The sequence below is a fragment of the Ambystoma mexicanum genome, chromosome 7p (genome assembly GCF_040938575.1).
Source record: "Ambystoma mexicanum isolate Mex_15411 chromosome 7p, UKY_AmexF1_1, whole genome shotgun sequence".
NCBI lineage: Eukaryota > Metazoa > Chordata > Amphibia > Caudata > Ambystomatidae > Ambystoma > Ambystoma mexicanum.
In genome coordinates this window covers 775,586,714-775,602,077 of record NC_090939.1, presented here as the reverse complement: position 1 = coordinate 775,602,077, position 15,364 = coordinate 775,586,714, and the positions used below count along the sequence as shown (strand labels likewise).

Genomic DNA, 15,364 nt, shown 5'->3' with positions numbered 1-15,364 from the left:
AATTCTTTTGAAGTAGCAGACAGCTGTATACCTTATAAAGACTTCTAATTTTGGCATATAAGGAATAGTGTGATCAAAGTTACGGGAGCACTCACTTTGGTTAAGTGGTGAAGACCAGATTTGAGAGCAGTCTGCAATTCAGGAAGTTAAACACATCTCTTCCCAGATGTAATTTGAAGAAATATTATTTGCAAAAGGTCTTTTGAAACTTTGGTTTAAAAACACTATATGTGAAAGGCAATGCAAAAATATGGTGATTTGTTTGCTAATTGAAACTAACTGCTGTTTTTGCAACAGTTTCACGGTTGCTTTTATTGTGTGCATATTAGGTCATATAGTCCAAATTAGCAATATGCTTTTATTACGGATAAGGATAAGGCTTATTTTGACTGTCAAAAAAAAAATAACAGCAAATAACTACATTTATCAAGTGCTGCTCGCTACAAAATGAGATGCTAGCCTCCTTAATGTACCGCATGAGCGCTGGTTGGAGGGAGTAAGCAGGCCAAAACTGTTTTCTGGGTGTATAGTAGCAGGGGACCCTATAGCAGAAAGTTGCAAACGCAACTGAGCAGGTTGAGGGACTGGTGCTGTGATGTTATATGTTTAGACTTTCCTGTAAATCGAGGTCTTCTTTCCTATTCCTAGAGCAACATGTGCTGTAAAATGTGGTGTTTTGTTATATTATGTTAACGTAATTTCATATCCTAAAGTGAAAGATACACATTTAGTTCACTTGACCTTTCCCCTTAGAAGAAAGAGCACCACACAAAAGAGCATTGGCCTTTCAAAAAAAGGAATCAACAACAAAAAAATAACCTCAGAGAGGAAATTCTTCCATTAAATACGCTGACCAGGTATGAAAGATGCTCACCTTTTTAACCTAGTAATATGCAGTCAAATATTCCCTTCAAAACAAAATCCTAATACGAGCATGTATTTGATTATCATTTTATGTGTCTTGTGAGTAAGTGTCTGCCCTGGAAAAATTACAACCTGGGTGAAATCCTGGTAGCCAAATGCTTGAGCAAGCTTTCTGACTTCAAAAACACCCAAGGGGGTTGCGTCCGTTCTCTGAAAAAAGGTACGCTGTCAACCCACATGCATCCTTTACTTGTGCCCTGAAAAGCAGCACATTGCCACAATCAGGTAAAAATAACTGCACCAGTCTCCAGGATTGCAACCTCTCTTGCCATCTCCTGGGCAAATATTCTGGACGTGCTTACTGTCATCATTCCACCTCCTCATCCCCACCTTCGGCTTTCAACAATACTCTGCTTTATAAAGATGACTTCAAAAGTACACATACCATAGTAAAGCACCCATTCAAGTACCCATTTTGTCCTTGGAAAATGTTTATTTGATGAACAGGTCATTAAAAACTTGAATGGAAATTGCACAGAACTTCTTGTTAATTTGTTCAAATTATTCTCATCAGTTGGTGCATTCAAGGAAACAGCCACAAAATTATTTGTCTTTTATTGTACCTTTTTTTGGCAGACACAAAAATTGTGGCTGAAAGGAAAGCAACAAGAGCAACCTAATTTAGAGTTTATTGCCCAGAGAGAACAGTTAATGCCTGCAAACAACCTTTTTTGATTTATTCTCAATTTCAACTTCTTTCGAGACAGAAAGATGATGGGCAATCATTTTGACAGTAGAGATTTCGAAGCAGATTAACTTTTTTTGAATACTGGAACTACTGATCGTAATACAAGACACAAGTCAGATGAGGGAACTGTTCGGTGTTTTGGGAAGGAATATAGTCAAGAAATCAAGAGGAATCACTTTCTTACAATATGTGCAACATTTGTAAGACTTTAAAAACCTCCTGATGATCCACCACAAAAGGTGGTGAAACGCCAGTAGAGGTATGAGGTACCAATAGAGGGATCAATATCATTACGAGTTGCACAAGAGCATCCAATGATTGTAATTGAAATATAATTGAGGAATCAAAGTTATTAAGAGACGCACGAGAAGACTCAGCGACTACAATTGGCCTATTATTTTACAACTAAGAATTCAATCAATTACACAATCGTTTGTCCTTGGAAAAAGTTTATTTGACAAGCAGGTCATTAAAAACTAGAATGGAAATTGCACACAACCTATTATTAATCAGTTCAAATTATTCTCATCATTTGGCACATTCAAGGAAACAGACACCAAATCACTTGCCTTTTGTTGTACTTTGGGGCAGACACAAAAGTTGTGGCTGAAAGGAAACCGACAAGAGAAACCTAATTTAGAGTTTATTGCCCAGAGAGAACAGTGAATGCCTGCAAACAAACTTTGTTGATTTTTCTACAGCAATATGTGAAGCAAAACGTCTACAATTGTGGCATTATTCCCCCCTTTTGACTGGGAGACTACACATACCAGAAAACAATTCAGCAAAATGCAAATAAATGGCCTTTGGGTTTTTAAAATGTATTTTCAGTAAGTATAACATGTAGTGTGTGAAAAAGTTACCGGTTTTTGTTTGCGTTTGACAAATGCAGGGTTCATATATGATTTGATGAAAATATCACATTCTACCAAAAATCAACTCTTATTTAAAACTGTTTTGTTTGATATATTTTAATTAACCTGGAGCAGAGCTTAGATTTAGGCAGCTAACTGGTGCTTTGTGTGTGCTTCAGAATGCAGGAACGTTATGAATATCTCCTCCAAAACAATGGTCTCTTAAATGGACCATCATTTGTAAATCGCCCCCACTTTAATGCGCTGCATGAAAAAAGAAAGTGATAAGCAGTCATTAAAGGGATTACAGAATCTGATGGGCTACCTGGAACGGGTATATCTCTAGAGAGCCACAGGCGTTTGGCAGGCGACGTCCTGGCCTCATGCAAGCTTCGTACATGCAAGCTGCACAGCAGTTGAGGCAGACACTGGTGTCTTGAGGGGCACCTCTGGCAGCGGGGCTCTGGGCCACTGCACAGACTGCCCATGCCTTGGGTCGGCTGTGGTTGCAGGCTCCCCCTCTCGTGTCTGCGCCACTGTACCAGACAGGTTCTGTCCTCAGGCTTAGGGGGAGCATCAAGCTTTGAGGAATAATGAAGCTTCAAAACAGAAAACTGAAAGCAGAGGCTTAGACATTGTTCAGGTCACTTATTTTTCTGCAGCTTAAAAATGCTTGGAAACAAAGTGATAACCAGCAAAGAAGCGCTGATGCCATCAATGAGGCACTGGTTATTTTGTTTATCATCTACTGCTTATAGGTGGGAGATGACATAACCATAGGGTTAATTACACCCATGTGATCAGGCTCCCTGTCTATGGGTCCATTCTGTTTATACATAGTTGAAATCTCAGGGGCCTCTCATCATCACATTCTGAGGGTACTGTGATGCTGGAAATGCATCGGAGGGACAGGGCCTCCGTATCCTTGTCCTTTACTGCTTTTTATCGTGTGTTCTGTCGTTCTGTGCAGGAGTTCATGTGGGACTCCTGGCGGTGCAGCTCTCTCCTTTGGTTTTGGTGAACAGACCCATGGGATACCCTTATGGCACCCATGGGTAGGAGTGCAACCCTGTGCCCCTAGTGTGTTTTTGGGCACCTGTGTGTGACCCACAGAGCAGGGTACGGGCTGGTGGCAGCTCCGTGCTGAATTGATTGGTGCCCTGAGCGTCCTCCATTTTGGGATGCCTAGGCCCTGTCATTGGAATCGGTAGATTCCTGATGGAGACAAAATGGCCCCATGGCCTCTTGCCTTCTATCGCCTGCTACCTTGATCTTCCCGAAGTCCCGGAAGCCCTGACTCTGTCCCTTCCCCCTAACTGGCTGTTGGGTGGAAGTCCCATATATGTAGTGTGGGGAAGTGCTGACCAGACTGTCTGGAGCCTTCTCAACGAACGTATGTTCTGGGTACGCCTGTGGGTGGGACCTGGGTGAATGGAGTGTGTGACGAATACGCATTCTATGTTGTGGGTGTCTAGTATCTGGTGTTTGACACAATGACTGAGACAGCACTGCCCGCACCCGGTATGAATGCAGTGTGGAGTGTTGAATGACTGGGTATTTGTCCCAATACACATAACTTGTTGTGAGTGTCTGGAGAGAAGTGAATGGCCTGAATGCACCATGTGCCTGATTGGCTGCCTGCCTGCCTGAAAGCCCTTAGTCGTGATTGGATGCTTGAGTATGACCCAGCGGAATGAATGGGAGATCAACAGTATATCTGGGGACCTCTCACTGCTAGGAATCATGTTCAGAAGCTGAAGTCCACTACGACGAGTAACTGGAGTAACTGAAGCTTGACCCTGAAGCCCTGCTGGATGAGAAGAATTGCTGTTGCTCTCCTTCACAATCTGAAAGCTCCTTTGACTGACCCAGAGAGGACCTGGTAAGGCGCCCTCTTCCCGAGCTACAAGGGACAATCGTGCACCAGCAGATCTTTGCCAAAGCTCCCTGGTAGACAGACCTTCGACAGGCTGCCAACCCGAGATGGGGACCACCGCGGAATCACAAAGAGAAACGCCTGGACTGTTGTCAGCCACTGTCGACGACCGCCGTCGCCGACCGGAGCCGCCATGCTCCCGTTTGCCTAAGAACTTCATTTGATCCAAGGATGCTCTCGTCCGCATCGTCGCCACTGAATCCTGCTGGAGAAGGTCTGACCGTCGACGCGCCGAGGAGCATCCGTCGGTGGGTTTCCCACCACCCAAAGATCACAGACGCCGATGACTCGACGCCCTTGCTGGGCCACAGTTCTTCAAAATCTGTGCGGTCCAGAACTATCGACACCGAGGTGCCCCACACGCCTCTTCCTTGCAGGCCGTTTACACTTCCCCATCAAAGAGCACCGCTAGGAACAAAGCTGCCACCTCACCGTCGTAGCTCATCCTGTTCTCCGTCGGACGTTCGACGACCTGTGACTCCTGCCTTAAAGGAGGGCACTCAAGAAGGGCCGTTGATTCCCTGCCGAGGAACGCTACAACGCCAGGTACTTTGGGGTTGCAGAACTATTGGGAAGTCTATTGTGAACAATAAATGGACTGGGCTTGTATCATTATCCTACAGGTTGTCCAGGTGGGGGGATCTCCACACAGAGCTGTGTTTAACGGTAGTGACCAGTATTCTGCCAATTGTTCAACCATCTTGCTTTCCTTCCTCTCTCTATTGTTGGGTTCCTTTACGACTTGATTTGTGTGCCATTTAACCGTACAGTTGATGCACTTTAAAGAGGTCTAATAGTAATTGTGGTACCACGTAGAACTGTATATTTGCCATTATAGATAACTGAGTACAAAGTGCTTTATCGTGATATTGTATATACCTTTGAATATTAATTATAGAAAGACTGTGTTTTAACCGATACAGTGTGCGGACATTGCTTTGTGGGTGCTTGGGGACTACACTGTACTTAAGAACCAGCCTGAATCACCTCCTGTGAAGCTAGGCCTTTATTGCTCGACCAGGTACCAATAATAGAGAATCTTGGCTGTGGTCCTATGTGCCTCTCTGCTACCCTATAGAGAGCGGAAGTACAGACACCCCCCTTCGATCCTTTACACTGGTGGCAGCGGTGGGATGCTTATGGATTTAAGAATCAGTGTATAACCTTGCCACTTACAAATATCTGCACTTTGTTAAATTAAGGTTTAGTTGTGTACGAGATAACTGCATTACAAGCAATGGAATCAATTGCGAATAGTAAATTGACTCGGATGAGCTTAGAGGGTCTCCATAGTGCTTGTGAAGCCAGGGAGTTAGACTCTGTGGATAAGTCTAGGACTGAGCTGATAGCTGCCCTGGTGGACTACCAGACTGATTGTGAAACTCTTGAAGGGGGGGATGCAACCAATGAGGACTCTACCCCGTGGGTTGTCGCCGAATCTGATTCTGGGAATGCCACCATTCCTGCTGCCTCTGTTCCAAACCCCAGCACTTCCTTGGAGCTTGAGTTATTAAGGATGAAATTGGCCTTTGAATATCGCAAGTTGGAAATAGATGCTGAACTTAAGAAATAGGAGTTGGCACAGCAAGTGGAACTCAAAAATAGGGATCTTGAACTCAAAGACAAGGACACTGAATGTCAGTGAATCCGGTTAGAGAACGCTCGATTTGAGACTTCAGCAAAACCAGTTGAGTGTGTCAGGTCCCCAGCCACCAAGTTTATAAAAGATTTGGTTGGTGTGTTTGTGGAGGGTTTTGATATCCTCCAATGGATTGAAGCATTTGAAATGGCTTGTGCAATTCATGATCTTGATAAGAGAGATTGGGCTAAGTGTTTGTTAAGCAGAGTGCCTCAGACTGGATATGACTATTCTGAAACTGAGTGTGAAAGAAAGGGGTCAGTATGAGTGCATGAAGTCTGCTTTGATTGCCAAGTTTGGCAAGACACCTACTGAATACCTTAGAAGGTTCAGGGATTTTAAGAAAAGAGAGAATGTGTCTTGGGTTGACTGGGTGAGTGCTGCGCACATGAACATGATGGGGTGGATTGATGGTTACAAAGTGAAAATGTGTGTTGAATTGTCTCACCTTTTGTTTTTTGAGCATTTTTCTTAAGCCTGTTCACCAGAGCTGCGTCAGTATGTTGCTGACCAGAACATTTTGGATCCCTTTAAGCTGGCTAGGTTGGCTGACAAGTGGGTCTCCCACCGGGTGTCCCCTAAGGACTCCAGTGGGAAGGACAAGGATAAAGAAAAGGGGACCTCTCAGAAAGCTGAGGAGTCCCAGAAGCAATCATAGTTGGGTAAACCAAAACCTTCCTCTGCTAAGACCCAAAAACCTAGTGGGGATAAGTCTGTTGTGGGTGGGAATAAGATTAGTGGTCCGCCTGCTGCCAAGCAGAGTCCCAGTGGTTCCAGTACCGTACCCCGCACTCCCGGCATTTGTTGGGATTGTGGGGCTCTGGATCACCGAAGGGGTGACCCCCAAGTGTAAGAGTAAGGCACTTGGAGTCCAAGCTGTTAGCCTGACCTATCCCTAGTCCGTACCTGAGGTGGAGGCCACTGTCCTCCCCATCTCTACTGGAATCACCTATGGTGCTCCCGTAGAGATTTCCTTAGTGTCCCTTGGTGCCTGGGACCAGTACGCAGAAGTACTGGCGACTATCCCAAAGAACACTCATATGTTTTTGAGAAGTGTCTTCTTGAATGGCCAGCCTTCTACTGGTTTGAGAGACACTGGGGCAAGCATAACAGTGGTGGACAGGATCCTGCTCAAGCCAGAGGACTATGTAGGTGCTCCTCTGAGAACCACCAGGTTAGCTGGTGGGCCTCCCAAATTATTGCCTGTAGCCTTAGTCAACATTACGATTGGAGACAAGACAGTGAAGCTTCCGGTCCTGGTTCAGGACAACGTGCTTGCGAACATTTTGTTAAGAAACGATTTGGTCGAGTTGGGGATGATCACGGATGGTCTACCCATGGCTGCTGTGGTGGTCACCCAATCGCAGGTCACACAGGGTCCGGCTGCGAGACCGGTATCCTTGCCGACAGGGAAATCAAAGGCACGAAGGAAACGGAAGGCTAAGAAGGCCACCTCTGTGGAGGGAGCCCCTGCTCTTCCTGCTGTTCTGACAGCACCCATTGGGATCCATGCTCCGGACGGGCTGCGTCCAGTGGTGAAGCCTGTCTCAACTCCTGTTGGAGAAGAGCCAGAAGACTCTCCTGTGGGAGAGGTTCTCCACCCGGAGGATCATCCCAACCTTCAATGCTTGTTAGCTGAAGGGGGACCCTCCCGGGCGGACTTCTGTAAGGGACAGAGAGAGTGCCACTCTCTCGAGGGTCTTAGGAAACAGGCCCTATCCCAGGCACAAGGAGAAGTGCCTAGGACATTCCGAATCTATTGGGAGGGTGAGCTCCTTGTTAGTGAGCCCACTAAGCCTGAACCTGGTGCCCTCAAGAGGTTGGTGGTACCTCAGGTTTACAGGCCCTACCTGCTGCGTTGGCGCATGAGGTGCCCTTAGCTGGTCATCTTGGTACCAAGAAGACTAAGCAGAGGCGGTATGCCCATTTCTACTGGCCTCGGATGGGAGTAGAAGTGGAGTCCCACTGCAGGACCTGCCCGACTTGTCAGTTGTCTGGCAAGACTGGAGGCAGTGTCATTGCCCCACTGCAGCCATTGTCAGTGGTTGGCACACCATTTGAAAGGGTGGGCATCGACATTGTCAGTCCCCTTGACGCTCCCACTTCAGGTGGACATCGGTTCATCCTGGTCTTGGTTGATCATGCCACCAGGTACCCTGAGGCTATACCCCTTTGGACTGTTACTGCCAAGGTGGTTGCCAGGGCTCTCCTGGGCATTTTCACCCGTGTTGGATTCCCTAAGGAGGTTGTCTCTGACAGAGGCTTTGGAAGAGCCCCTAAGGAGGAAATGGGATCTCCTCCTGCCATGCCTGCTGGTTGCGTACAGAGAGGTACCTCAAGAGGGTGTTGGTTTCAGCCCCTTTGAGTTACTCTTTGGACATCCTGTGAGGGGGCCCCCTGCCTTAATCAGGGAAGGTTTGGAGGCCACCCCTCCAGGTCCCGCCAAGCAAGTGGGGAACTATGTGTTATGCCTCAGACGGAGGATGACACAGATGATGGGTCAGGCAACAGCAAATCTCAAGGCCAGCCAGGAATTGAATAAGTACTGGCATGACCTTAAAGCATCGCAAGTGGTTTGGACTCCGGGACAGGAGGTCCTCGTGATGGAGCCTATCAAGCCTCAGGCTTCGGCAGATAAATGGACTGGACCCTTCAGGATAATCTCCAAGATGGGCAAGGTCAATTATCTGGTTGACATAGGCGCCTCGGGGGTAGCCCCTCAGGTATTCCATGTTAACAGCCTCAAGCCTTTCCACAGGCGAGCCAAAGTCTCATGTCCCTTGCTAGCTTTCAGAGCAAGAAGAGGATGAGAGTGAGCCCCTTCCTGATTTGCTGCATAGCAACCCTCAGGATGGCTCAGCTCAGTGGAGGGAGTACATCTCTCTCCCGATCTGACGACAGAGCAGCAGAAGGCCTGCAGGGCAAGCTACCATGTACTAAACGGCAAGCTAAGACCTAGTTGGAACAAACTAGTATGGGGAATACTAAACATTGGTATTTCGGAAGGCAAACCGATCGGGCACCATGTTATCTGCAAAAATAAGGATTCCATTAAACGGGGAACTGGTTATACAGATTAAGCACGATACACAGCACTAATATGCGAGGTACGGGCACGCTTATATGAACGTAACCATGTATTTAATATGAGAAATCGCTCTGCTATATTATTGATCAGTAAACCGGTCCAACGTGGCGGCCTATCCCACATTTAACTTCCATATGATTAACGCAATTAAATACACAAGTTACGTAGACCGGCAACAATTAATCACTGGAGAAAACCCTCCCCAACACGGATAATATACGATCACTCTTACACCTGGCTCACAGACAGGTCAGAAGCCCAACACGGCCCACGTATCACAAGTCCCAAGGCAACGCACGACCATATATGCACAGGTTTTGCTGCAAATGGCACCAAGAAGAGGATAACATATTATGGTAGCAAACACAAACTCACGGGATCGGGCTACACGCATGCAACTTCAGGGAGCAACATATTTACGGGTTATGAACCATGTAAAACTCCCTGAAGGTCCATCCTCACACTATATAGTTTGATTACTGCACTCGCTCAGCACAATAGTGTGGGAAACAACAGACCCATTAAATTAGTACATGAAAACGGATTTGTGTCACAGCGGGCACTTGCCTTGTTATAAACGTTTGGTGAATTAGACCCAATGAAACCTGCAGAGACATAAGTTAACTCTAGAGCCGAGGGCACTCAGTCCAATTAAGGAGACATTCTTACCAATTAATCAATCTCTGGCATACAGCTCAAGTGAGGAGCCACCTCTACCACACACTAATTATATAATCTTTCACCCATAGGTACAACCCTTTGCCATTGCTGACTATATCAGACTCACTTTCAATCATCCGGGAACACGCTAACCTTACAATTGGTAAGCGTTACACAGACCCATGTCACAAGCTGGATTACGTTGCAATACTCACTTCAGAAAAGCTAACTAAAGGAAATCTCTCCTTTCCCTCCCAAAAGGTGTTCCCTGTGTTCTCTGCAATTAACATTAGGGAACATTACCATATGTGCAAATGTGATTAAAATTAACTGGTGACTCTCAAATGCAACTGTTATTTAACCCATATGGCCAATGACCATGCACATAAATGTACTACCAATATGTGAATATGTCACACACCCGACAAATGTCACAGGATTATGATCTCTTTATATGAATATGTCAACTATGGTCTCGCTTTCTAAACATTTAACGACCAACAATTGGTTAAAACTGAATATCAATTAACTGTTACACTTTCACCACTCACCTTGCACCATTTCACTCATGTCACAAATATACAGCCTTGAGAAAGACCTCAAAGGTGGAAACACGTGTCAGCACTAATGTAATGGAAGTGTATCACATACTATGTACCACATGTAAATACTGAGCAAGAATATGTTTGTCGCAGGAGTGACAACCCATGTGTAAATTACTGGACAAACAATAAATCAACAAGTCTTGCAAACACCTAGCGTGTGTGGAAATTAGCGCTCATTGGATACGAAGGAACCAATGTCCAGCGTCTAATTGCAAAGTTTTGGATCTCAGTCACCCAGAACAACACACATAGAATGGCATGATGACTCTGGCACATGGCAAAAATAAGGGCTAGGATGTTTCGACCCAAGCCATGACACGTTATGGCCTCTGCAAGAAACGGCCAGCACCCCCTGTCAAATGCCTTTTCCACATCTAGAGTGACAGTTACCCATGGCTTGTCTGTGGTCTGTGCTAAGCCTATGTCACAGAGTAAGCGGGTGTTTTCTGAAGTGATTTTATTGTTTTGTCCCCAGGCTTTTTGGTATGAGGCGAGCATGGCACCTGCTTTGTTTCCACCTCCAAACAATGTTGAGTGTTACCTCAGAAGCACCCTAGGTGCTTTCTTCCTTACACTCATTCTTTTGCTCCTAACAAGGCTTTAAATATCTTCAGAGTGGGAACCTGACTATATCTCTTTTCCATTGATTTGATAATCCCTAGGTTTGTATCCACATTCTGCCTCGCTAGCTTCCGTTTTACAGGCCACATAACTAATGATGTGTTCTCACAGGGCTGCCTTGTACATGTCCTAAACAGTGACTGCAGTAATACTCCCATCCTCTTTTATATGGAAGAAGTCCAGTGTAAACTGCTTAATAAATCTCCTAAATTCCTGAGATTTGTGTTAAAACATCATTTATTATTTGTATATGAAATCCCCCCAGTCATTGGCATGTGATCTGAAATCAGGATTGGTAAAATGTACTACCTATAAACATTTGTGAAAAACCTTATGCTGAGGAACAGGTCATTCATTCTCAACAAGGACAAGTGGCGGAAGAATAGAATGCATATTCCAGCTCCCCTGGACTGCATATACTCCATACATCTGCTAGATTGAGCTCATGTACAAATTGTAAAACAGCATGATGCATTTTAGATCTAGAATTAAATTGAAGGGTAAATTACCCCCCCCCACACCTCCAAAATAAAAACAATATATGCACTTTTCGTCCTCATCAACCTGGTTCAGAGATCAACCGTGATCTGTCCAATTAGGCCCATACACATTGAGAATTGTTAGAGGAAACTTTTCCATAATGCATTTAACCATTACCCATTTCCCACTCATATCTGCATCTGAGCTGGTCACCTGAACTGAAACTTGTGAAACAGTATGAACACCCTCCCGACCACCCCTTTGCTTCTGCTTAGTACTCTTGACCTACCAATTCAAGCTTGAGCTTTGCTGCCTCCTCAGCAGGGTGTGCATTTCCTCAATTAAGGTCATCTGAGTCTCCAGCTACTGCGAATGGGACAACACATTTTGTCTTCTAATGGGTGCCCTCAACCATTTAACATCCCATGTAACAGTCACCATACTTTTTCAGTGTTATTATTGGTCTTCTGTTCATTACATAAAATCTCATACCATGTGTTGTCCACTTGCCCCTTGAAAAAGTGAGGAAACCATCTCTGTCATAGGACACTTAGACATGTGCTTCCATTCCCACACACACACATCCTCATTCTGAACAACACACCCTGAAGTGGTCATCCTTAGCAAGAAGAAAGATAGAGGTATAAAGTAGAGCAAGAAAGCAGAATACTTTTCAACAAACCCTTACAGGGCCTCACTCTACTGACCCTGCATGTCCCCCAGTTGTGCCAAAGCTATCCGCTAGTGCACTGAATAGACCACATAATCAATTGGTGGGAAAAGCCCATATGGCCACTGCTTCTTCAACTCCAATATAGTCCTTAATTTTACTGACTTTATTGTGGCATTTACAGATATATCTTGATTATCATCCCACTTAGAGCACTGTTCACCCCGATCATAAATTCGGGCACCTCTCTAATTTTGTGTGGTGTAGAAGATTTCAATTGGGATCTGCACTTGTCCCGCTCTTCCTAGTGCACATGAGGAGAGTACGCTGTGCCATGGGAACCCAACCTACGTCTGCACCCTGAGTAATTTTAAAATTTGATGCGTGATAGTCACCCCTTCACCCCAGATTGACAGGATTCCTGCACCATTGCACTACTTGTCCCAGTGCAGGAGGAAATATGAGGTCTGGTTCCTATAGCCTCTTCAGGCACTGTTTCCAGGAATCCCCACAAGTCTTCTGGGACATCCAAGACCTTTGTTAGGCCCCCAGGAGTGGTCATTAGCATTCTTAGTAGTGCCATTAGGCCAACGTGCAAATCTCTGTGCCTAAGCTCAAGTCTAATTGATTTACTCTTTAGCATTGTAGTCTTAAAAATGTCCTAGGAGATGTATATACTATGGTCCTTCCTCCCACTTCATCTGTTTTTGTTCTTTTGTACTATGTCTAGGATTTGGGCTACTTGCCTATGACGCAGAAGGTATGCACTCAGCAGGCTAGGCTTCCCTCCTCTCCCTTCCACCATCTATGAAACTACTGATACATTGTTTAATATGACATTGGAACAAAGAGCAATTCGATTAGTGGCTCTTCAGAATAAAATGGTTTTAGATGTCATGTTGGCTGAGAGTGGTGGTGTTTGCAAAATGGTCAGGTCTGCGTGTTGAGTGTACGTACCTGACTCCTCCTCCATGGTGTTCCAAGTGATCAAACGATTACATATATTTAGTACGGACCTTGAGGTACATCCGGTATTTGTCCTTATGTATTATCTTACTTGTACAGGGATAAAGGGCATAAAAAGTAATTAAAAGAAACGTAACAAGCTTTCCAATGATTCAAGAGGTTGGTAGCAGATGATGCCCAAAGCTGGTTTCACAGCATCGGATCACATTGTCGGATCCTCCTGGGGAATCATGACCGCTGGAGCCCCTCACACCAAGAAATAGATGCTAGATTAAAGCAAACACCCTCCTAGAGTTAATGAAAAACCTGCTGCGACAGTTGTAACAAGTCCTGCAGCATCCCTAATGGTAGCTCTTACAGCATGGACTGATTGCAGTTCCCCAGTGTGGGAGTAAATATGGCGCCCGTAATTGAAGAAACAATCAAGCAGCAGAAAAGAAACCCAGGGATGCCTAATAATAGCCAATGGGTACATGTCCCAGACCCTTCCAACCTTGCCTGTCCCAAGCAACAAGGATTATGGCGGTCCTTGCCCTGTGTACATTATTGCACCCGTAGATGAAGCAATGCAGGCAGAAGACTGCATGTCTCTCTAGTGGACTTAGGGGCCTCCGCGGAAATATCAAGCATAACAAAATTTACTCTAGAAAAGCCACATTTATTTACTTTGCCCTTTTATATTACATAGCACAGATCTCGCTCCAGTGAGTGCTTTACCCACCCATTGCGGTGGTATATATAGATAGGACCCTATTTTGTATGGGGTAGGGTTGAAACCAGATTACAGAAACCAAGATGTGATGTAGAGGGGAGCGAGAACATGTACTTAGGGTGCCATGACACCGCACATTGTCCAGCTATTCTTTACATAACAAAAATATACAATTTGCGGGACAGAGAGAATAATTTGCCCAGAATTTCATTCAGTACCACAGCCAAAATTATAACCCAGGCCATGGCGCAGGGCTAATACCTCAGTCACCAGATCACAGGCATAGAACATAACTAAACCATATTGGTTCATGAAGTTGAAAGGTCAGTGTATATGGTGGCAAATGTGTTGAATTGTTTTCAATACCTGTAATAATTCTATGCAAAATTAACAATTTCTCCATCTTTGATATTCAGTTTTTATGGTTTTGTAGCCCATGTTTTTCTATTGCTGAGACGAATATTTAGTTTGAAGAATATACTGCCCACTATTGGTCAATCAGATTAGAGGGCAGTGCAGTCTTGTCTAGGGCTTACTTAAAACAATGTACTAAATCAAGGGTTATGAGAAAATATCAGATAGTCAGAAGTTGAAGGAAAAACAAGTGCATATACATTACTTAACTGTTTTTTGTTTTTGTTTTCAGATGGGTCAAATGGAAATAAACTCAGAACGATGCTCCAGAAAAGAGAAGGTATGGTCACATCGCATTGAACATACAATTATAACATCTATAGCCCTGCACGTACACTGCAGATGTATGAGACCCCACCACATAAAGAATGTACATCTTTAACAAGATTAATACCTTTAATGGACTAAAAGAATTAGTCATTCCACCGATAGAAAAATTGGCTTTTGCACATTCATTTTAGAAGGAGCTGTAACTTATGAACAAAGATTAAAAGCATATTTCCAATTACAATAAAATTAAGTTTAAGAGTCAGCAAGCCCCACTTCTCTATGGTAGTAAGTTAATTATAGGAGGCGGGCATCAATTACCTAAGTTGGTGTTGAGATGATGTTACATAGACAAACCACTTGACATTGGTGCTTGTGGCAGCTATTGGTCCATTACTGAAAGGCATGGCTAGAATTGTGTGAGAAAATGATACCTTGCTTGATTGATGGTACTGTGGAAATTACGATTGTTGAGGATCCCTGGCTCGATGGTAGTGCCGTGATTTTGATAGGTACGGCTTCATTACCTGATGGTAGCATTCCGATTTTGATAAATGTTGTCCTTAATGCTAGTCCTAAAATGATGGCAGAGGGAGAGCCATTCTTCCGTGGCAGTGGTACATTTTGGAGGATGGGACTTCCTTGCCCAATGCTAGAGCTGTAAATATGGTAGAGGCCTCACCTTCTGCCTATCCATGCCCAATGGCTCCTTCTTTAACTGGTATTTAAATCCATGAATTGACTTTCCCCAATACCTGACTAAATCAATCCCCTGCTACTCGCCCTGCGCATGCTTCACCCTCAAGAACTTTATTAATATATTATTCTATTTATAGAAGT

At 44.6% G+C, this 15,364-nt stretch overlaps 1 protein-coding gene and 1 long non-coding RNA gene across 2 annotated transcripts in view; one reads left to right on the top strand and one right to left on the bottom strand.

The window, feature by feature from the left end:
• Nucleotides 1-15,364, bottom strand: part of LOC138526310 (uncharacterized) — a 93,188-nt gene that overhangs the window by 25,773 nt on the left and 52,051 nt on the right. The window lies entirely within an intron of this gene.
• The window catches only part of ECRG4 (ECRG4 augurin precursor), a 48,246-nt gene that overhangs the window by 27,274 nt on the left and 5,608 nt on the right, over nucleotides 1-15,364 (top strand). The window contains exon 2 of the mRNA XM_069636901.1: nucleotides 14,490-14,537. Coding sequence (XP_069493002.1) covers nucleotides 14,490-14,537 — 48 coding nt within the window. The remainder of the gene's footprint in view (nucleotides 1-14,489; nucleotides 14,538-15,364) is intronic.